Genomic DNA, 24,569 nt, shown 5'->3' on the forward strand with positions numbered 1-24,569 from the left:
TGCCAACAGCTCAAATAGAACTATTGAGAACTAGGAAAGAGGATTCAATGTGCCTGGCAGAAATTGAGGCATTCAGATGTGCACAGTTTCTTTTCAATACTAATTGCTTTCTTTTCCCCAAACTTTAATTAAGAACAGATTATAGAAAACTTGACTTTTAGCCATATAATGTTGAGAGTGTCTATCTGGGGAAAATATTTATTTATTTACCTAACAGGTTTTAAAACTGCACAACTCATTCATGATTTTGGAACAGCTTTTAAATAAAAAGGTATACAAAACATATACAAAAGATCACAAATGAGCAGAAGAACATTACACCAGTTGCAGATCAATTGTAACCAAACAGGGTTCCATCATCATTTTATCACTGGAACAACAACCAGGTCTCTAACAACTTCCTAAATGTTATAAGGAGGACAATATATTCTTGGTGCATAATCCCAGCATTCTTTGTTCGTCCTGCTCAGGAATATCCTGTCACCATGATAAGGCAGCATGGTAAGACTTGTGGAGTTGAATATATGAATAGTACATTTATTAATTTTTTTATCAATATTGAAGGAAATAATGAACGTGGACAGCTTATTATTTCATATGTGTGATATTTGCAGTATGGATGATGATGATGATGATGATTATTTGTGGATTACAGGACAAACTTACAAATGTGACTAAGTTGAATTGATTCTACTCTGAATAAACAAAATATTGAAATAATCAGTATTTAACAAAATGTGCATATATTAATATGAGTATAAGAGACTGGTTATCATGGTACAGTACAATAACTTTGTTAATTTATATTATTTTGAAAAAGTTTTATTTGTGACTTATTAACTACATTAATAGCTGAAGAAACTCGAGGCTATATGTTATTAACAATGCAACACCATCTTCTATCCTGAAAGTTAGACATTTTATGATTACAAAGTAAAACTTAAAAATAATTCTTACAAAATATATTTTCCTTTCCTCTTTTATTCAGAATTGATAGATTTTCATGAAAACAAGGTGAATTAAACCAGGAACTGCTCGAGCTAATTAAAATTGCTTAAGTTTAAACAGGGTTTATTTACATTTCCAGAGAGTAACAGGTTAAGTAAGAATAAATCCGAACACTGGTACAGCAAAGAAGTACAGTATTTCAGGATTATGACCTATACTTAATCCCCTTCCCACAAACAGAAGACAAGTCGATTTATCTATTATAGTAAGAAAACAGTAGGCTGCTATTTTGTTTCATTTATGCCTTTAGCCTGCAGCATCAGCCACATACCATGCTTTTGTGTAATTTGTTTTCTTTTATTAACGTTCTGTGACAGTGGAATAGGAATTAGTACAAGCGCAGAGCCAGAGAGAGTGCTGAAGGTAGAGCAGTATCTATTGCATAAACACCCCCTCCCCATGTTTACAAGTACAGCAGCCATCTAAAATGGGACTTAATGTGAAACTAGATTACATAGAAGCAATTGCTCATATGGATGTCAGGAAGCATTGCTCTGATGCTGCAGCAACTTTGCCATCTGCTACCATTTTGCAAGTTTATATATTTGAAGATCTGTCATCACACAATCTAGAAGAAAACCGAGAATTGTTACTTTACTGGTTTAGATTATCAAGATATGCAGACTGTCATTGTGTTTACATGCTAAGCTTGGTAATTTATTCTATTGTTTGAGTCCAGTCACCCATGGCTTTTTACCAAACCACATCTAAGCAAACCGGAGTTTTTCACAACAATGTGAATTCATTCCAGTTTTCACTGGTTAAGTCACCCCTCTGAAAATTAAAAATACTTAAAGATGCCATGATTGTTCTAAGCAGCACAGGAAAGGTTTTATAAAGTTTAAGAAAATATTATGGACAGTTTACCAAAATTAATTTGTTGCTGCTTCCTCGTCTATTAGAATTATTTTGCTTCTATTTGGTGTAATTGTGTTGTGTTTGATAGAAAGCTTGATCCTTTAGGCATCCATTCTCTTATACATTTAGCAGAATTTGTGTGCTTTTTAGTGGGTTATCAAATCAAATTCACATTTCTTCTCTCTCTCCCCCCCCCCCAATTCCCAGAACTGACTTGGAAATGAGCCAGAGGGTCATTTATGGAAACACTGTTTGCATTTACAGTCATTGCCAAGTAAGCAGACTTAGCCCATGCCCAGGATATCCAACCTCTAGCCTCACGTATATTATTATGAATGACTTGGATGAGGAATTACAGAGCTTCTGAATGACTTTATCTAAAGTCATCTCATTGTTTTTCCAGCCTCCTAGAAATATGCATGGGGGAAGGGACGGAAGGGTAACTGTAGCTGCATGATCTAAACCTTACAACAATTCATTTTAGATTAGAAATGAATATGTTATGATATTTAGTCAGGTAACAGGTACACTAATTACGGCTGTTAATTAAATGAGGGAAAGATAGAGTTAAATGCAGAGGAATTTTAATGGAATTTTAAAGAATGTTTTGGAAGAGCATGAAAAGGGCTAAGCAAGAAGTTTTCAGCAGTGGATGTGGATAAAGTAATTTTGAATGAAACTTGAATTGGGATGGGCATGCTCTGGAGGATCTTACAGGTCTGCTGCTTTGGGATGTGAATGGGCAGTTCCTGTTTTATGCAGGCTCTGTTATGGTGTTGGCTGAGAAGCAGCAATTGTGAGCCAGATTGCATGATGCAATGAGGTATAGAGATCTGAAAAATTAATGTCTCAGTGACCAAGTTAGATGAATTTGACAGAGAAAATGGGACAAAAAAACCCCTGGAGGTTATAAGCAAATGAGAGGCAATTTGGTGTAGTGGTAAAGGTGCTGGCCTAGAAACCAGGAGATGGTGACTTCTAGTCCCGCCTTAGCCATGAAAGCCTGCTGGGTCAGCGGTCGCCAACCGGTGGGCCGTGGAAAAATTTTGGTGGGCCGCAGATGAAATGGCCCCCAAAAGCAATTAATCTGGGCTGCGCAGTTCTTGCGCCTCCCAGCTCTCCGAGGGACCCCAGAGTCAGGCCCCTGAGATGCACGCGCCAACCAGCTCCTACACCCGGTGGCGGCGGCAACAGCAGTTCCCTCCCCCAGCGCCCACTGTCAGCTCTTCCCCCACCCCCCACATGCAGGCAGGAAAGGAAAGGGAGACAGAGCCATGCACAGCTCTCCCCTTTTCCACCCCTTGCTGCCTCTCCCAACATCGAAGCCTCGGAAACGCAGGCAAGGCTGCCGCAGCAGTAGCGTCCTGAGTTGCCTTAGCATGCTCGGTTAGTTAAGAATCATCCTACCCAGAGAAGGAAGTGGTGCTGGAGGAGGAGGAGGCAGTAATGGAGAAGCAAGCAACTCAGGGCGCTACCGCTGTGGCGGCTTTGCCTGCGTTTCCGAGGCTTCGATGTTGGGAGAGGCAGCAAGGGCTGGAAAAGGGGAGACCTGTGCACGGCTCCGTCTCCCTTTCCTTTCCTGCCTGAACGTGGGCGGGGGGAGGAAAGAGAGAGAGCCGGGAGCAATTCAAAGCTATAAAACTAATGGGGAGAGCTGACAGCGGGTGCTGGGGGAGGGGAGTGTTGTTGCCGCTGCTGCCGTGTGTGGGAGCGTGCATCTCAGGGACCTGAGCCAGGAGGCACAGGAACTGCAGGTGGGAGCGTTTGATGATTTTGAAGAACTCCTGGAACACGGTAGATTGGCGTTTTGTAGGTCTCAATGAAAGAGTGAGCTTTGTTTCGTCTCCTTTCCTCCTCTGGTAACGCGAGAGATGCTTTCTCTCTCTCCCCCACCCCCAAATAATCACTGGCTGTGGCTGGGTTTGGCAGCAAAGTGCCCCCAGGGCCACCTTTCCTTGCCTGTCTCCAGGTGACGCTGGAAGAGCCCCCAGCTTTTCCTCATCTGCAGATCTGAGCCTCTCAATCCTCAACCCGGGATCTGAAAGGAGCTCCCAGTTTCTCCCCCTCCCATCCCCCAATTAATCACCAAGAGCAGCAGTCCTTCTGCAGGAAGATGTCTGCTGAGAAGCCCCTGGAGTAACAGCCAAGGGGTGCTAACCCCCAAAGAGAGCAAAGCCCCCTTTCTGCCTCTGCTTCTCCCAGCGGCAGTTGCCAGAACGTTTTATTTTGTTATCATTAAGCATTTACATTTTTGTTATAATTAAATAAGTAAGTGTGTGTGTATCATGTCTGTCTGTGTGTATCATGTATGTATGTATGTAGTATGTATGTATGTATGTATGTATGTATGTATGTATGTATGTATGTATGTATGTATGGCATTCAGCTTTGTTCGGGTATTTTCCCACGTCATTGTAGTTGTGCTTTTAAAGTTGTAGCAACGTTTCTGCAGAATCTCATCTGCCATCATCAGGCTTCTGTATTGTGATGATGGCAGATGAGATTCTGCCCAAACGTTGCTACAATTTTAAAAGCACAACTGTAATGACGTTGGAAAATACCCGAACAAAGCTGAATAACATACATGTAAGTACCCGCGAAAACTTAAGAAAACATATGTGTGTATGTATGTATGTATGTATGTATGTATGTATGTATGTATGTATATTTGTTTTCGTAGATTTTCACGGGTACAGGTATGTAGGTCTAGGTGTGTTCGGGTCTTTTCCCATGTAAGATTAAGAGTATCTTGGTGACATTTCGGTGAGGTCCCACTCGCCATCCTCAGGCTGGTGCTTTTGGCTTTGTGCCAGTACAAGCAGTGTGTGATCAGAGCTGCCATCTCTCTATAAATACTGGTGTGGTGGGCTGGTTGGCTGCTCTGCTGCCTCTTGATTGGTATACATACATATATAATTTATATTTAACATAAAAATTATATTAATTATATTAGCTTTTAAAAAAAATCGTATTAGTGGTCCTCGGGATTTAAAAGTTTGGTGGTCCCTTTTCCCGTGTAAGATGGTATGGTATTCATATATATATATAGCTTGTTATATGGAAGTAAGTATATCAAAATCAAGTACAGCTAAATTATTTACTAAGTCTGCAGTAATACAAAAAAGTGAAAGAAATATAAAAAGGAAGAGGAAACAGGTTGAGAAGAATACTAAGAAATCAACTTTATGTGATCATTTGGCAAGTTTACGAACAAAGGGGAATTTATACATATACAATATATTAATCTATGGATGTGGTAGAAGTACGAATGTTTTACAAGGATAAAAAAGTATAGAAATGTGTGCAGGTTGATAGTGATATAAATTAGATTTAACTAGGTTTCCCTTTTACAATATTTCATGTCTTTAACTTCATTTATGTATTATTTGGTTTACTTATGGCTAACTTACAGAATACATCCAGAATCTGGGTCCATGACTCCTGTCCAACTGAAACTTGGTAAATTTTATAAAACATTTGATGACATAAAAATGATCATAAAACAGTTTATGACATAATACAAAATGTCATAAAGCATTTCCTATACTTATATTTGTGCTGTACAGTTCAACATGGGCCATTTTCAAGGAAGATGCATCCCTGATTGTATCCCCAATTTTTCCAATGAAGGCTGTACACTGGAAGCTCTGTTATTGTTGCAGGCATTCAGGAATATGATAAAGAAATACCTCTGAAAGGATGACCCAACAGATCACAGGTTGTCTAATATTTACTTATATTTTTATTTCTATTTTCTCCTCTTAAAATAGGAACTTGAGCAGTGTTCTAGTACCCATCTCTTTTTACTTTCACATAGACAACTATTTGAATTATACCAGATTGAGAGATTGTGAGTACCAAATATCATAATTAAGTGGTCCATATTTTTTTATAATTTTCCAAAAGTGAGTAGCTTTCTTGTCCCCTTTGGTACATGGTAGAAGAAAAGCTAAAAAACAACAACAACCCTATACAAAGCTTTGGCATTGTTTCAGGAGAGACTGGACAATACTATCTTTGAAGGAAGGGGGCTAGATTATTTTTTGTAGAAGACATAATACTTGTCCACATTGGGAGAAGATACATTCCTGTCTCCCACGACAATATGAAAACAATTATACTTTCAGAATGGCTTACAGTGTCACACTGCTTATAATAATAGAGGAATGTGTATTTTCAATATGATATCCAAAGTAATAATTGAAAAAAAGAAAACATGAGTTGGGGGAATTCTAGATCAGTTGTACAGAGCTATTCAGCTTCTTCAAAAGCAAAACCCATTGACGTTAATTGATTTGCTCCTAAACATTTAGGTATGCAATTGCATACATTTATTTGACATAATTATATACATACATTACTTGAAGAAATAGGGAAAACTGAAAGCTTAATTAAGTCACTTGACAAACAGAATAGACCTCAGATAAATTTATTATTTATTTATTTTTATGTATTGTTCCTCCTGACTCTCAGAAGTTTGCAATATAACCACATTAAAATCAGTTAGATCAGAATATGGCACTGAAAATTACAACCCACTTTGGTATCTTTTTTAAAAATTTATTTTATTTGGTTTGTCAATTGCTTACAAGATAATAGGTATAAGTAAAAACATAGTTATGAATACATGGCTACATATAAGAAAAATAAAAAATAAAAGAAACAATAGGACAGGGACGGTGGGCACGTTGGTGCGCTTATGCACGCCCCCTAGGAAAGGGTGAGGTCAATAGCAGACAGTCTAAGGTTAAAGTTTTTGGGGTTTGGGAACAATCTGTTGTCCAAAGCTATTCCATGAAGTAAAATTAAAGCTTTGCAGAAAAATTCTTTCCAAAACACCATCAGGGAAAGTGTTGTCTTAGTCTCTGGGGACAGACTATTCTATAGGAATAGTCTTTTTCTGTCTCCCCCAGACCAAATCTCACATAACAGGAACCCTATATTTCTGTATTGTGGGACAGAAGACCATATGGAGAAGGCAGACCTGGAGATTCCTGGGTACTGGAACATGAATGGATTTGTATATTAAAACCAACACTTTCGATTGTCCTGAGAAGCTAATTGGGGGCCATTGCAGTGCCCATAACATTGGTGGCATATAGCTGTGAAGGACGGGAGGGCAACTATGGCTCCTTTACTACTTATGGACTTCAACTCCCAGAATTCCTGAGCAAGCATGTAAAGGAGTTATAATTGCCCACCCCTGCTGTAAAGGCTCTCTTTTGTTGGCTGGAGGACTGCTATATATTACACGAATACAAGTTTCTTGATACTTCAAGGGCAGCTCCCTTGTATAATTCATTGTTATTTTGTCAAAACTTGGAGATTTTGATGGGCATTCAGACAGAGATATTCTAAGCTATAATTCTTACTCTCCCTGCTTTATTGAAATATATTTTGATGACTAAGAAAAAGGAAAATATAGGTGTTCTGTGAGGAAAAAGTTTTCTACTTGTTAGTTTTCTAACCACTATTCTATTTAAATTAATGATATTTTAATTATGGCAAAATATTAGTTTTACTCCAGTCCTATTTTTATCCCAATGTTTCTTTCTTACTTTTTTTCTTAACACAATATATTTCTGCTATAGAATTAAAAAGGTAGATTCAAAGGAATGTTTCAGTACTATTATATAGATCAAAAACATTTTATCAGAACCGTTGTTTTGGATTGATGAAATTTAGATTAATTGGACTTCATTTCCCTTTTCTATGCAGCAGAGATGATTGAACTGACATTTTGAGATTGGTAGAGGTTTTTCTACAGGTAGAGATGGTGAAATATAATATCTCCACTGCTGCCATTATCATAGAATAAATTACAGAAATATATCTTGCAGAGATCAATATTTCATATGAGAGAAAACAATCTTTCATACATGTCAGTGTTAGACCATTAAGATGAGATGATGGTTGAACTGATTTAGGAAATAGGTTTAACACTAGTAGTGTTTAAACTTGTATGACAAAAATATGCCTGCTACTGAAACTATAGAAGCATCTATCTGCTTTTCACATCACAGAATAGATTGACAATATTTCTTGTGTTCTAACTTTTCAAATGTAAAATTTATGTATTTGAACTTCCTCAAAGGACTTGTCCGACAGTGGTTGTGCTAATCAGTGGCATCCCTGCCTCTCCGCACAACTCAATGGTGCTTCCTAGCCAACTTTACATTGCTGAGCCAATGAAGTTCATCAGTTCTGCTGCTGCTCCAAAGGAAATGCAATGAAGTTTCCTTTGCTGAATTCCTGCAATGCCTGAGGCAGATGGATCCACATTGGCTGGAACTGTTGTCTCAACCCTTTCCCAGTTCATAGGGTGTAAAGGCAACATGCTATCCTGCTTCCATTCCATCACTATTTTGTGCTCTGTTCTTTCAAGATCAATTGAATCTCTTCTTTTCGCTATCACCTTCTATACCACCAACAGTTACAAAAAAAGCAAGGGCCCTTTATACTTATTTGCTGGGATCTTAGTTTCCTCAAAGAACATTGCAAAGCGACCTGCTTTTCATAATTCATTCATCTGGAACATTAGCAACACTGTCCTTGGTTTTTCCATGCATTAAATAATAAATTATTTATTTATTTGATTTTTATTCAACTTTTATAATAACTGAAGGCAGTGAACATAGCTAATACTTTTTCCTCCACCTACTTTCCTCACAGGTGTATAAAACCAAACTGCACATCTTATATTTATTTTATTTAATAAATTAGATTTATAAGGAACCTCTGGGGGGGGGATAGTCAAAGCAGCTTGTGGAATAAACATAAAAGACATAGGCACAGATTAAAATAAACCAAGTAAAAGAAACCTAGTTGAGGGAATTGAAGGGGAACTTACCAAATTTGCAGATGATACTAAGCTGGCAGGAATAGCCAACACCCTAGATGATAGGCTCAAGATCCAGATGGATCTTGACAGACTTGAACCCTATCTAACAAAATGAAATTTAGTTTAGAGCTAAGTAAAGTCTTACACTTAGGCAAGAAAAACCAAAACTACATATCTAGACTGGGTGAAATCAGACTTAACAGCTGTAACTGAGAGGGATCTTGATTAGGGGACTGGAGGCTAAAACATACGATGAACAATTGCAGGAATTGGGCATGGCTAGTCTAGTGAAGAGAAGGACCAGGGGAGACAGTCTTCCAATATTTGAGGGGTGCCACAGAGAAGAAGGGGTGAAGCCCCCAAAGCACCTGAAGGCCAGGCAAAGAATAATGGATGGAAACTGATCGAGAGATTCAACCTAGAAATAAGGAGAAATTTTCTGATAGTGAGAGCAATCAACCAATGGAACAGCTTGCCTTCAGAAGTTTTGGGAGCTTCATCATTGGAAGCTTTCAAGAAGAGATTGGACTATCATCTGTCAGAAATGGTGTAGGGTCTCCTGCTTGGTGGTTGGGGGTTGGACTAGATGACCTACAAGATACCTTCCAAAAGCTCCAGTAAATTAAAACACAAGTATAAGCTCTTTAAAGTCATGGCAGAAAAATGTATTAAAAGTAGAAAGAACATTGGCCAAACCCAGTTCCCAAGAGTGTATGTTCCATAGCCTGGAACTGATAGAAGAGGAAAATCCTCTTTCCCATGCTATATTTCTGGACAAATTCTCAGCAGCTTTCCTCGGAAGGATTTAATTGCTGGGTAACTATAGAATGCAAGGGAAGAAAAGAAAAGTTGATTAGTTCTGATCTCATGAATGAGTAAAACTCAGAGAGTAGTCTGTGCCAGAGAATTGCTTGACCTTAAATATAATGATGCACACTCTAACTGATATGGCAGTAGATAAAAATATTTAGATTTATCAGTTTCTTACCATTAATGAGCATCACAGTGTCTGTAATTTAATTGGCTTAGAGCAATGTTTATATATAAACCACAGCTTATTCTTAGCATGTTTTAGGAATTCAGCCAATAGCTTAATGGTCAATGTCATTGTTTAAATTACAGTATACATGGCTTACTGTGATAGATAAACCCAACCACCAATTAGAGTAGCCAAACCTTACACATTGTACATTCTCTCTCTCTCTCTCTCTCTCTCTGTGTGTGTGTGTGTGTGAGAGAGAGAGAGAGAGAGAGAGAGAACTTACATAATAATCAACACAGCCTTTTTCTTCTAATGCTATTATTTTTTACTAAGACTAGAAAACAATCTTATTGTTTTTAAACAATCTAATCTTAGTTTTCTAAGCAATATTTAAACATTCAGTCTCCAGAAAACAGCTGCCTTTCCCCCTAGCATTAGAGCCATGGTGGGATGGGCTTCCATTTACAAATGTAATTTAATCTCATGGGAAATTAATCTTGTTAAAATATTGTCAGGTTAATTGAAATTGATTTGTGATTTACTAAACACAGTATTTGCTAATCAAATATCAGGCTTAGAAGCTTTAGCGGTTTCAGAGATTCCTATTAGTTTTACACTAAATGTAATCAGCGAGTCAAATATGTGGATAGATAAATGCGCTGGAACATTTTTTTTGCTTTCTTTTTAAAATGGATAACACTTATCTGTCAATAATTTACCTTCCACAAGATCATACGCTTTGGGATAAATGAGTTAGTCATGAAGTCTGGATTACTTCTATGTGTTATTTGTCAATACCTCACATTTACTTTCTGTCTGCTTAATTATTTCTCTAATGTGTTGCTTCAGGCCATTGGAAACTATCTTCACAAAGGCATACATGGATTCTTATGTTCTGGATATCCTCAATAAAAGGGAAAAATAGGCATTTGATACCTCCCCCTCCCCAAATGAAGCATCATGATCTGAAATATGTTTTCTGTATATGTAACTAAAATATTCCTTCCTTCCTTTATGAATATTGGTGCTCATTTTTTTTAAAAAATATTATTACCTGTATTTAATACTTACATTGCTCTTATTTATAGATAGAGGTTTTCCTTACAATTATCAGATGAAAATGAAAGTTCCAATAAAAGAGACTATTTGTAGCTCAAGGTTGAACAGTGGGGTCCTTGGTGCTCTCTGAACTGGGTGGTTTTCTTGCAGACATTTCATTACCAAGCTAGGTAATATCAGTGCACAGCACATGATATATCAATGATGATAATGTCATTTAGTTTGGTAGTGAAATATCTGAAAGAAAACCATCAAGCTCAGAGAGCACTAAGGACCTCACTGAGATGGAAGAGCCTGGCTAAAGGATTAAATTCCTGTTTCACATATCCATAATTATTTCTTTTTACCAATTATTTTTTCAGCATTTTAATAAAATCCAGCAACTAAGGATCGACAGGTGGGCGAATAAAATCATTGTTATTTAACTAGTTCTATTTTGAAAAAATATATATATATATAACTTATGAACTTCAAATATTTAAAAACAACAAGGTAGTATCTTAAAGACTAGCATATGTATTATGAGATAAATTTATGAATATGTTTGTTAGTGTTCAGGTGCCATAAGATATTTCTGTATGTTTTTCTATAATAAACTGAGAATGATTTTCTTGTGGATGCTAATGTGTAAAATGTTAACATAAGTGAAAGACACAACTTTTCTGTTACAGATTGCATTTTATGTCCTTGTGGTTAAACATGCATAATTATTAAAATGTGTCTGAAATTTCTCGTTACAGGAAACTCTTCTTTACAGACTATGGAAATGTTGCTAAAATTGAGAGATGTGATATGGATGGCATGAACAGAACAAGGATAGTAATTTCTAAAATAGAACAGCCAACTGCTCTTACACTTGACCTTGTCAACAAATATGTTTACTGGGTAGATGACTATCTTGACTTTATAGGAGTGGTTGACTACCAAGGACATAACAGGCAAACTATCATTGAAGGCCAACTGGTAAGTATCATAGGCATTTATTTTATAAATAATGTCATAAATAATACAACCATTGCCATCTGAAATGTATGCATTTGTATGTATTTGTATGTGATGTGTATATTAGTATGTGTGTGTATGTGCAGGCGTGTGAATATACTGCAAATGTACATACACATGCACATATATTTAGTATAAAAATAAACTGTATACACATGCACACATGAACATATACACACGTATATAGTATATACCCGTGATTTGGAACCTATGGCATGCGTGCTGGATATGGCACGCAGAGCCATTTCTGCCAGCACGCGAGCTGTCGCCCCAGATCAGGTGTACTGCGCATGTGCATGCGCCTCCTTCCAGCAAGCTGATTGTCAGGTATCTGCCATGCATGCATGGGGAGGTGGAGGGGTCGCACATACAATGCATTATGGGTGCAGACACGCGTGCACGCACATGCACGTGTATGCACACGCTTTTGGCATGTGAGGACGAAAAGGTTAGCCATTACTGTTGTATACAGTATTTATACACACATGCACATACTACCATATACATCACACACAAATACACACAAATACACACAAATGAATAAATGTTCAGATGGGAATAGTTTTAACCACATTATTTATAGCATGATGATTACAGCATAAGATGCTTTTAAAAAAATGCAACAATCAATCAGAATAGAGCTGGAAGGGACCTTGGAGGTCTTCTAGTTCAACTCCCTGCTGAAACAGGAAGCTCCATACCAATGATGGCTAACCTTTTCATCCTCACGTGCCGAAAGTGTGCGCATACATGTATGTGCGCGTGCACATGTGTCTGCACCTATAATGCACTGCGTGTGTGACCCCTCCACCTCCCTGCGCATGGGCGGCAGATATCTGACAATCAGCTGGCTGGTGGGAGGTGCACGCGCATGCACAGTGCACCTGATCTGGGGCGACGGCTCACGTGCCGGCAGAAATGGCTCTGCGTGCCACTTCCGGTATGCGTGCCATCACGGCCCTATACCATTTCAGATAGATGGCTGCTCCAGTGATGAAGCATCATGTGAGCATTCTGTCAAGCTCATAGAGTACATATGATTTCCACTTGAGCTAGTCCATAGTGAATTTCTGAAGGTATGTGAAAATCTAAATGGTGTTCACCGTGACTACAGATAATCCATTAATGTTAGTAATGCACATTTTTGAACTACATCAAGATTATACAAATCCAAAACACAGTGTATTATTCCTTCTCTGTTTCTGTCTGTTGTTTTCTTTGTATGTGTTTCTTTCTATATACAACCTTGTTTTTTTCAAATATGGAAAGATATTTCAAGGAAACACCATTTTTAAAAAACCCATCTTGTAAAATTAATAATGAAGCTTCTTTTTCTGTATTAAGTTATATTCAAAACTTAACTGCTTAACTTCAAAAGGGACAGGGCCAATCAGCTCATGGACAAGCATGCTAATGAAAAGGGATTCACTCGCCTTCTATTTTCTCTCTGTTAGAATTTAAATGAAAAGAGGCTCAATATTCAAATAAATTAAATTATCCCGAGAAGCTAGAATAGATAGAATAGATTCAGACAAGAGAAACAAAGATGACCAGGAGATTAGAAACTTAGCTATAGTATTTGAAGAAAGATAAAGGCAACTGGATATACCGGTAATTACACTTGGAAATGTTTGATTGGTGATTGGTAGCAGCTTTTAAGTTCCTGAAGGATTGTCAGAATGGAAGAAAACCACATCTAATCCATAGTTGTCTGCAGAATACTAGTTTTAAATTAAAAGGAATATGATTTTCGGTTTAATATCAAGAAAATTAGTCACCATCTACTGCAATGCTCTCTACACAGGGCAGTCCTTAAACAGCATCCAGAAGCTGCAATTGGTTCACAATGCAGCAGTGCATCCAATTTTGGGTGCATTTGAACAAACACCACTTCTGCCTGGGCTACACTGGCTCTCCGTTGCATTTTTTGGTATAATTCACTATGCTGGTTCTCACCTTTAAATAGCACAGGGCCAGATTATTTGCCTTTTCTACCAGGTTAGGTGTCAGGGTTCCAGCAAACATACCCAATGGAATCAAAGCTCCAAGGCAGGCATATTCCTCAAAGCATAGATTTATTAGGTATGTCATATTGGCACATCTGAGGAAAACCTGACTCTGAAGGACCCGAGGTTTTCCCCACCCAAATCAAAGCTCCAAAGTTCTTTCCTCCAGGTCAAACATCTGTCACATGGTCCAACCAAGTTGCAGCCATCCAGGCTGGCTTTGGTCCACGAAACATAAAAACATCACGCCATGTTCCATATATATACATACAGTGTGTCGGTTGGTTTACAAATTGTTTTGTGCTTCCACTTTGTAGTCTTCAGTTACAATTACACTGTATATATTCTCATATTGTCAATCAAATAAAATACATTAATATCATTGTTAATCAATCATTTGACTATACTATTATTCATTCATGTTTTACGAGATAATCCATATTGTACTTAATTTGTTTTATGACAGTTCATATTATCATCTCAAATCTATCCTACAATCATTTTGTAGATATAATAAAAAAAATACATCTTTATATATTCATTATTTTCTAAAAATCTACATATTTCATTACCATGTTTTATTGTCTAACCATTGATAGAATAGATCCCAAATTTTATAAAATTGTTTATCATCTTGTTCTCTAATTTCAAATGTCAATCTACTCATTTCAGCACATTCCAATATGTTCTTAATAATTTCCTCCTGTGATGGTATTTTCTCATTTTTCCAGTTTTTGGCAAATACAATCCTAGCCGCTGTTAACACATTTACAATCAGATATTTCAATTCTTTACTGTATATTTCAGGTAAAATTCCCAATAAAAATATCTCTGGTTTCAAGTCTATATGCTTTTTTGTCATTTTTTTCCAACCATGTGTGGATTTTAGTCCAATATTTTTTGGCATCCGCACAAGTCCACCACATATGGTAATATGAGCCAGGTACCTGATGACATTTCCAACATTTTTCAGATTTGTTCTTGAACATTCTTGCTATTCTTGTTGGGGGAAAATGCCACCTGTAAAACATCTTATATAAATTTTCTTTATATGCTGTTGACATTGTCATTTTATAATTTTGAGACCACAATTTTTGCCATTTCTCTAGATCAATCCCATATCCAAAATTCTTCCCCCAAGCAATCATTGTTTCTTTAACTTGTTCTTCTTCTAATTTAATTTCTAATAAATATCCATACAATTTTTTAATCCCCTTTTCATCAGTACCTGTCAAAATCTTATCTAAATCAGTCAGTTTATCATAGAAACCTTCTGTTTTAGAATCTTTATCGTACCTTGAATGTATTTGTGCATATGAAAACCAATTCATCTTTATACCTTGTTCCTCTAATTTTTGCATAGATTTAAGTTCACCCGTTTCATTCAATATTTCACCATATCTAACTGTTTGTTCCTTTTTATATATTATAGGATAGGAAAATGCTTCAATAGTCGATAGCCAGACTGGAATTTTCAAAGAACATTGCCTTTTAGTCTTCTCCCAGTTTAACCACAGAGATCCCGTATATAATGTCTTCTAAAATACCCCTGTGTTTTAGTTCCTTTATACCATAAAAAAGCATGCCACCCTAACATCCCCAGCTATTTCTATCTCCCCCCTCATGTTCCCACAGCTCCAACTGGCTTTGCTGTACAGCCCTAAAGATGCTCCCAAAATGGCAACAGACCAAAATGGTTTCAGGGCTGACATTAAATAAGATGATGCACTCCAAGTCCCGTCCCTTAAGTATTGCTATGTGGCAGATCATTGGAAGTACATCTCCTTGGTGGCTGCCCCAACCTCTTTGGAACAGCCTCCCACCTGCCTCTTGGAAGGTTTATGAAGATCTGGCTGTTCCCCATCCACTGGACTAGGGTGGAATTTTAGCTGTAAGGATTGTTGGTCTGTTGCCTATGAGGTTTGTTGTGAGCCACTTAGAATCACCATATGAGATAGACAGCCATAAATGTCCTGTAAATAAATACATAAAATACTCTAAATAAAATGTTATAGCATTAAAATGTCTTGACAATAAAAGCAACTGATGAAGGAGAAGATGAACACTGGAACATTACAAATGTTCAGGCAGATCACACATAGTCAACTCCCGAGGGTGACCTAAATGGGATATTAAACAATTATATGACTTTGGGCTTGGAATACATTAAATTAAACATATAGCTGGACCCTGAACTGCTTTCATTTCCCATTTGCATTCCTTTTTGGGGTAGGTAAGATTATCAATGTGCAGGAAAGGAGTAAGAAATAGTAAATAATAATTCTTGCCCCCCTATCAGATCTATCTGCCAATATTTCATCTTGATTTTCAACATCTCATTGGCTCCTATTTAAGGTTCTGGTTAACTTTATCCAACCCCAACTTTTTTCTTTCACCTGTCTTTCCACCTGTTGATGCTTTTTTCATCTATTTGTTTTGTAATTGATTGTCATTCATTTTCTCTGTTTGATCAAACCTCATAATCATACCCTTCATTTTGATTATTTGCCATTGTATCTGATCCATATTCACCCATTACCCATTAATTATTTATCTTTTTTTGTTTTACCACCTACAGTTAAATAATTATTTTCAACTGCATTTAACTTCCTTGTATATTTCTCCTGTAACATCCAACTCTCACTTCATATGAGCAGAATAGGAAAAAGTATCTCACATTCACTAGATTATTTGGATTTTTAGCCAACAATATTGGCAAAAGTACTTGGACATTCACATTACTGCTCTTAAGCATCACACTTCTAAAATTCCCATACAGAACTGTACACATATCCATAATCCCCAACTCACATGACATTTACCTTAACACAGGCATTTATTACACAATTGTTCATAATACATGTAACTATGAAAGGGACAATATGCACCCTTATTTACTTCCTGCTCTGTACTGAAACATTCACTAAGCATTTCATTTATTATTATGCATCTCTTTACTTCCACTTATACCACTATTTGCCAACCATTCAGTAACTAAGCTTCAAAATCATAGTCACACAACATATTCCATAATTAAAACTATTCACGTCATCATACTCTTTGTAAATCAGTGGACATAGAACAAATTTCTATTCTTACATTCATAAAGTTCTCAATGATCTGCTGAAGAATAAAGATCCAATCCGTATATCCCTAATTGGCATAAAATTGTGCAATACATCTCAAATTTAGCTTATTGCATCTCTATATCGTTTCAGTCAGAATATTGCTTCTTTTCCACCTTTTCAAAACATAATTGTCAGACTTTCATCCTTGCAATCTGAATTGGAAACACTTAGAATAAAAAATGAGAATCTAAGAATTCTGGAGAGTGGTATTTATTATAAAAGTGGCAAATGTTATTTCTCATTCCAAAGCTTCTTAAAATAAATGCACATTGTTCAAATGAAAAGAAAGCAAAATTCATTTCTGCTTTCTGTCTTAATGAGTTTCTCATTAGCCAATAGTCACATTCTAGTTATGACTTTCATTCTTAATTTCTATGTACAACCTTTCATCACTATTCAAGTAAAAGAAACTGATATTGCACATCTATCTATCTATCTATCTATCTATCTATCTATCTATCATCTATCTGTCTGTCTGTCTGTCTATCTATATCTATCTACACACACACGCACACACACACACACACATATATATAATTTGTATTATTTTCCCTCAGGTTACTCATCTATATGGTTTAGCAGTATTTGAAGACTATTTGTATGCAACAAATTCAGACAACTTCAGTGTCATACAAATTAACAGATTTAACAGCAGAGATACGAAGTTTTTAATGAGACTTGAAAATGCTAAAGATATCATTGTTTACCACAAGAGAATACAGCCAACAGGTAGGCAACCAGAAATCTTAATTGTAATCATTTAATGCTCTATTTGCTATTTAAGTTTAGGATGTTAACCTTGGATTTAATGAAGTTCAGCATATTTGCTCTTCAGCATAGATATGAATTTTTACAGGGTTTAATGGAAGGATTAAATAACAATGGTTCATCTAATTTTATATTCATAATATTACGTATATTATCGTATGACTGATAATGATTTCGTTGGAGCCGATGGTATCCGTGTGGTGTTCCATCTGTTTTAGGATTGTCCGCAAGGTACCTATTACTATTGGTACTACCGTTGCTTTCTTTTACCACAGGCATTCTATTTCTACTTTCAGATCTTTGTATTTTGTGATTTTTTCCAGTTCTTTCTTTTCTATTCTGCTATCTCCAGGTACTGCTGCATCCCCTATCCAGACTTCTTTGTCTTTCTTATCGACAGTTGTTAAGTCTGGAGTGTGATGTGGCAGATATTTGTCTGTTTGAATTCTTAGGTCCCAGGGCATTTCCGCTTCTTTGTGCTATTATTTTATCTATTTTGTGGTCCCACCAGTTCTTGCTTGCAGGCAAGTAGTATTTCTTGCAGATATTCAATGTACCATTGCTGTTATTTTGTCATGTCGTTGTTTGTAGTCAATCTACGTGATCTTCTTGCAGCAGCTAACTAGGTGGTTCACTGTTTCTTCAGTTTCTTTGCAGAGGTGATATTTTCTGCCTATTGCTGTCTTGTCTATCCTGGCTTTGTATTATATTTCTGCATACAATCTATATAGCAATTTCTTAAGGGGAGATACTTTGAAGTTTTTCAGTATTTTGTGAGAAAGTAAATAATGGGGTTTTCACCTTTTTTAAAAAGGAATACTAACATTACAAAAAATTAAAGTGTCATTGATTTCATCTCACAGAGTTATGAGTAATTTTGCAAGACAGTTTTTAGTACCACAATGAGGTGTATACAGCGCAGAACACATCTGTAATTTTTATTTAATAATTCAAATTAAACTAGCATAGGACAAATCGATTAATAATAGGCACATAAATATATCCAATAAGATGACTGATTCAGAGTCTTTTCATATTAGAATATCCACAATAGTTGAAAATAAACTTTACAGAAATAAATTAATAGCAACAATGAGACACTTACATAGCTTGTAATTATGTTTTCTGTGGTTACAAGTTTGCAAATGTAGCATGCTGCTAAGGATAAATATTTGGCTTTTCAAAAATTACCTCTTCAATAGCCACTAGATATTTCCACTCCTGCCTTGTTCACCATAATGCTCAATTATTTTGAACAGAAATGGAGAAAATGTCAGAAAAGAAATAAGTTGCACTGATCATAAAGAAGTGAAAAATAAATGTACCGTTATTTTTGTGACCTTTTTACTATAATTTACTAATCTCAAAAGGGCTGTATACTGTGTAACTTTCAATAAACAAATACAAAGAAATGTATACACAAAAAAGAACTGCTGTGAATAATTACATGTGAATAATTGCACAAGTAAGAATGATAAATGACTAGTAAATATGCTATTTTTATGCAGAAGGTGGTTTCGTTACAAAGCATTATATTAACCAATTAGAGAAAAAACAAGTGAGCAGTGAGAAATATGCATGTGCACACACGCACATGTGCACACGCTAAAGTAAGCTAAACTAAGTTGATAAGATTTCTTAAAACATTAATTTCAAAGGGCCTGGATGTATGTTTTAAGAACACAGAACCTACTAAGCAGAAAAGAGAGAAAAATTCTTGTGGCATAATTAAAAGGTCATTTAAAATTACATTTAACATTTAGAGAGGTAGCTATGAAATATTTGATTAGTATTGCTTAATTTTTATTATGTTTTGATTATGGAGTGAAGATCTAAATGAAAATATGAGAAAAAAATACACTGACCTTGCCTGTTTCAAAAGGAATCATCTGGAATTACAGGATATTTGCAAATACAGATTCATCTGGACATGGTTTGTTGGTCCTTCTGAGGATTTCTAAGCCTTACCTCATAATTACCTCAAAAAAAGATTAAGCCTCTGTGGCACAGTGGTTAGAGTGCAGTATTGCAAGCTACTTCTGCAGCCAGCTGCCTTCAATTTGGCAGTTCAAATCCCACCAAGGCTCAAGGTTGACTCAGCCTTCCATCTTTCCGAGCTGGGTAAAATGAGGACCCAGATTGTTGGGGGCAATATGCTGACTCTGTAAACCGCTTAGAGAGGGCTGTAAAGCACTATAAAGTGGTATATAGGTGGAAAGGAAGGGAAAAAAGATGGGAGGTTTTGAAGGGGGGGGGGGGGGGGGGGGGGGGGGGGGGAAAGGGGGGGGTGAGGTTTTTTGTTTGTTTTTTTTTTTTTTTTTTTTTTTTTTTTTTTTTTTTTGGTGGGTTTTGGGGGGGGGGGGGGGGGGGGGGGGGGGGGGGGGGGGGGGGGGGGGGGGGGGGGGGGGTTTGTAGTTTTTGGGGGGGGGGGGGGTTGGGGGGGGGGGGGGGGGGGGTGGTATATGTTGTTTTTTTAGATTCTGGGGGTGTTTTTTTTTATTGGTTTGGTGGGGGTGTTTTTTTTTTTTTGATAAAAAATTGGGTGGGGGGGGGGTTGTTTTTGTGGGGGTGTATTTTTACTATATTTTTTTTTGGGGGGGGGGGGGGGGGTTTTTTTTTCTTCCTCAGTTTTTTTTTCCCCAGAGTCTAAGTGCTATTGCTATAATCCTCATTTGCTGTTCCCAATCTCCCAAGGAGAACCTGTTTATATGTACTATGGTTTCATTCCTTTCAGACTATGAGTCACTGTCACAGTAAGAATGCAAGTATTTTATTATGCAAGTATGCAAGTATGCACAATTGTAGAATTAAAGAGATGCCAAGAAGACAGGACAGAGGGACAGAGGGAATGAAAAAGAAATTAACTAAGTCTTCTGAGGATATTAGCACTGCCAGTTATGTATGCATAGTTACCTGGAACAAAGGCAAAATAAAAGGCACCACCATTCAAATAATTTTGCCTACAACAAAGCTGAAACACTAACACACTTCTAGCTTTTGTGAATCCCAATATTATTGTATTTTACCTTGGACCTCCAACTCAGTAAGGCTCAGTAAGGCACTGCTCATCTGTTTGGAGCCAGTTTGGCAATTTACACATCCACTTTTCCCATGAAAAGTAAAGACAAGGAAGTGTCCCTTCTTTTAAAAAACGTACCTAAGGGGTAAATCTTCCCACTCTTGATTGGCTGCTCAGAAAATCATTTTCTAGGTTTGAATTGGCACTGTCTAACATCTAGATAAGGGGTGTCAAACTCAAGGTCCAGAGGCTGGATCTGGCCCACAGGGTGCTTAGATCTGGCTTGTGGGGCCAGCCTGGAAATATCAAAGGACTGGACCAAGGTGCCTCTACCAGCCAAAATATTTTTGGCCAACAGAGTGCTGCAGGAGGCCGTGGAGGCCAAAAATGGGCAATGGGGTCCCACACATCCCCCCCATGGCCCGCATTGGCCACCAAAGTGCCCTCAGGAGGTATCCAGGCCACAAATGGGGAATGGGGGGCCTCATGTGGCCCCCATGCCCTGTTTTAGCTGGCAAGGTGCTGTAGGAGGTGTCTATCCATCTCCCTCCCCCTTCCTGCCTCCCCGCCTGGTCCGTGGAGGAGAACTGCTGATCCGGCCTTTGAAGAAATCCACTTTGAAAACCCTGCTAATTGACAGGTTCCAGTTGATGACAGATGAAACTGACATTTTATTTGATTCTTTTATGTCTGAAATCCATGGAATAGGTTAGGTATTCATCCACATTCATTATATTTCTTTAGAAATTTTGCTTTAGAAATTAAGATCTGAGAAACTTGTTCTCTTTATTTTTTGGAATATAAATTTCTGAACTACCCTTACATTTATTCATTCTAAATTTATATATGTAAATAAATTTATATGGTCACCCATATATGGACAGAAATTGACTCTGGGCAACCTACTGCAGTCCTCTAAAGCAATAAATATAACACAATCATTAACTGAAACAGTTATGTAATTATTAAAAAAATAAAAACTATAAAAGCAGAAGTCGGAAAAAAGAGAATAATGGATGGCAGGGATGATAATAATAACAACAAAGCTATCTTATGTTCAACCATCCCTTGGGGTCCCCAGGCCTGCTGGGGATCATGAGGGGCTTTCAAAAGCTAAGGAGCAATGAAGCTGTAGGCAATGCGGGAAAAAGCTCATCAAATGTACCTCCCTCAATGAAGGAATATATAACATACTCATCCTATGGGATCTGGTAGGACAGGCAGATGAAATCTGAAATCTGAAAGAGTCTGTCTGTCTGTCTGTCTATCTATCTATCTATCTATCTATCTATCTATCTATCATCTGTCATCTATCTATCATCTATTTAATCTATTTATTTCCTGCCTTTATTATTTTTACAAATAGCTCAAGGTGATGAACATATCCACACACCTTCTGTTTTTCCACAACAACTGCCCTGTGAGGTGTATTGGCCTGAGAAAGAAGAACTGGCTAAAGTCCCAAGCTCTGTAGGGCTTTAAAGTCAACACCAGCAGCTTGAATTGATCCCATAAACACGCTGTCAGGATTCCCGGTAGTTGGGATTCTCCAATTAGAATTTTGTATGGCAGAAACTTCAGTCACCTAGTTACTATCTTTGAAAACTATTTCTGGAATGCATTTTTGGTTTCCAAGCTGCCGCACTGCTCCCCTCTCCCTTTCTGTTGGCAACTCTAAAAAGACCATAGAAATATTTTATGAGTTGACATTCTAGAAATAGTTTTCAAAGATAGTATTTATTTGGCTCCTCTTCCTCATTTATTTTATGAGTTCCCCTGGCCCTGATGCTATACCCCCTGATCTGCTAAAATCCAATCCCGAGTGGTGGATTCCTCTCTTAGCAAGACTCTTCATGCATATCAATACCTCTGGCAGGATCCCTACCTCCTGGAGTTTAGCAATTATTGTTCCAGTTTTTAAATGAGGAAATAAGAACAATCCAGCTATCATCCCATAAGCCTGCTCTCCATCATTGGGAAACTGTATGCTAAATATCTCCAACGTAGACTCCTCACTTGGGTTGAGGAGTCCAATATTATTGGTGCTGAACAGATTGGGTTTAAAGCGGGCTGTGCCACACTGGACCACTGCTTTGTCTTAGCGCACCTGGTTGATAAATATACTACCATACCAGGTGGGAAACTTTTTACTGCTTTTATCAACCTAAAGTCAGCGTTTGACTCAGTCCCTAGGGGACTGTTGTGGTCAAAACTGCTCAAAAATTCTATCGATAGATGTCTTCTGTTCCTAATTAGATCCTTGTACAACCAGACCTCTAGTCAGGTCAGGTGTGGTCTGCAGGGAGATCTTTCAAATCCTATCCCGATTAAGAATGGAGTAAGGCAGGCTTGTGTTCTGGCTCCTCTTTTGTTTAATTTATTCTTATCTGACTTGGCCTTTCACATTGGACGTATTGAGTCCCATGCCCCAAAGTTGTCAACTACGAAGATCTCACTTCCCATCAAGGCTAGGTCTGAAAAGATTACTTTCTGCATTCGGGTCCTACTGTGCTGAGAACCACTTGTCTATTAATTACGACAAATCCAAAGTATTGGTGTTCTCTAGAGCCCAGAAATTGTATAACTGGGCTATCAATGGTAATGCTGTTAAGCAGGTTTTCCATTTTAAGTATTTAGGTATTCAATTTCAGAACACCGGTGCTTGGACTAGACATCGAACCCAGGTGCTGAATTCGGCCTCCTGTAGTCACCAGCAGATTTTAAGATTTTTTTATACCCAAGGAGGCCAGTTTATTCCTTCTGCTCTGCGTATTTACAAAGCCAAAACTTTGGCTCAAACTCTTTACGGAATTCCCATATGGATACGGGGCTTCAAGGATTGTATTGAAAGAATCCAGGCTGTCTTTTTAAGAAAATTTCGGAGTCTTCCTTCTTGTGTTGGTTTTGCTCCGATGTACCTGGAACTGGGCACTCGATCAGTCGAATGTATGGCATGGATTAACACCTTTAAATGGTGGTTTTGGGTGCTCTTTCTGGCAGTTCCTGGTAGCTACCTCTCCCTGGCGTTTGCTGACACTCATATTTCTCATTGGGAGAGGGAGCTGATGAAGAAATGCTAGGTTTTATGGGGGATGATGCCCTGGGAGATTATGGCCTTAAGGACGCCCAATTTAGGGTAGTCCAACAGCTTGTAGACATTGACTTTCAATATCTACGAGCCAGAGCTAACAAAATTTGCTCCCCTCTGATCTTCAGCCAATTTAATAATTACAGACTGAGGATGGCTTCCTATTTTTACACTCTAACCATTCCCAAGTATAGAAGAGCTTTCTCCCTAGCTCGCTTTAATGTCTTGCCCTCAGCACTAGTGGATGGGCAATTTAAGAGGCTTCCGATTAACGAGCGGCTATGCCCCTGTGACAGACCTGAGGTTGAAACGGTGGAGCATGTCCTTTTATATTGCCCTATGTATAACGCAGGCAGATCTAAGTTACTGTCTCTCCTTGAAACAAACCGTTCTAGACCCAATGTTAGTAATTTGTTCTCATATTGTCTAGGGGATGGCTCCTCATACATCACTTCTCAGGTTTCCAATTTTTTTTAAAAGCTGTAACCATCAGAGGAGAATGCTGTAATTCCCCTTAGTCAAGTTTTTGGTGACCAATTGTTCATGATTAATTTTCCCATGTTCTTCTTTTGTTGTACTTGTGTTTTGGTCTGTGACCGCAAATAAAGTATTATTATTATTATTATTATGAGTTGACATTTGGTTCCCCTTCCTTCACTTCTTGAAGGTGACCTGTACAACACAAAAAGAAAACAAATTCATTGCAGGTATAGGACTTAGGGTTGCAACCCACCCACCTCAGGCTTGGTTGGGTTTTCTGCATGGAACCTTGTCACAAGGTAATTGGCTTGGATGTTTCTACTCTTTACC

The 24,569-nt window shown here is 37.6% G+C and overlaps 1 protein-coding gene across 1 annotated transcript in view; it reads left to right on the forward strand.

The window, feature by feature from the left end:
* The window catches only part of LRP1B (LDL receptor related protein 1B), a 702,645-nt gene that overhangs the window by 375,302 nt on the left and 302,774 nt on the right, over positions 1–24,569 (forward strand). The window contains exons 8-9 of the mRNA XM_087955711.1: positions 11,489–11,711; positions 17,442–17,613. Of these exons, the coding sequence (XP_087811837.1) occupies positions 11,489–11,711; positions 17,442–17,613 (395 nt within the window). The remainder of the gene's footprint in view (positions 1–11,488; positions 11,712–17,441; positions 17,614–24,569) is intronic.

This window comes from Notechis scutatus, chromosome 1 (genome assembly GCF_049901735.1).
Source record: "Notechis scutatus isolate UNSWTSFEM ecotype Mainland chromosome 1, rNotScu1.2, whole genome shotgun sequence".
NCBI lineage: Eukaryota > Metazoa > Chordata > Lepidosauria > Squamata > Elapidae > Notechis > Notechis scutatus.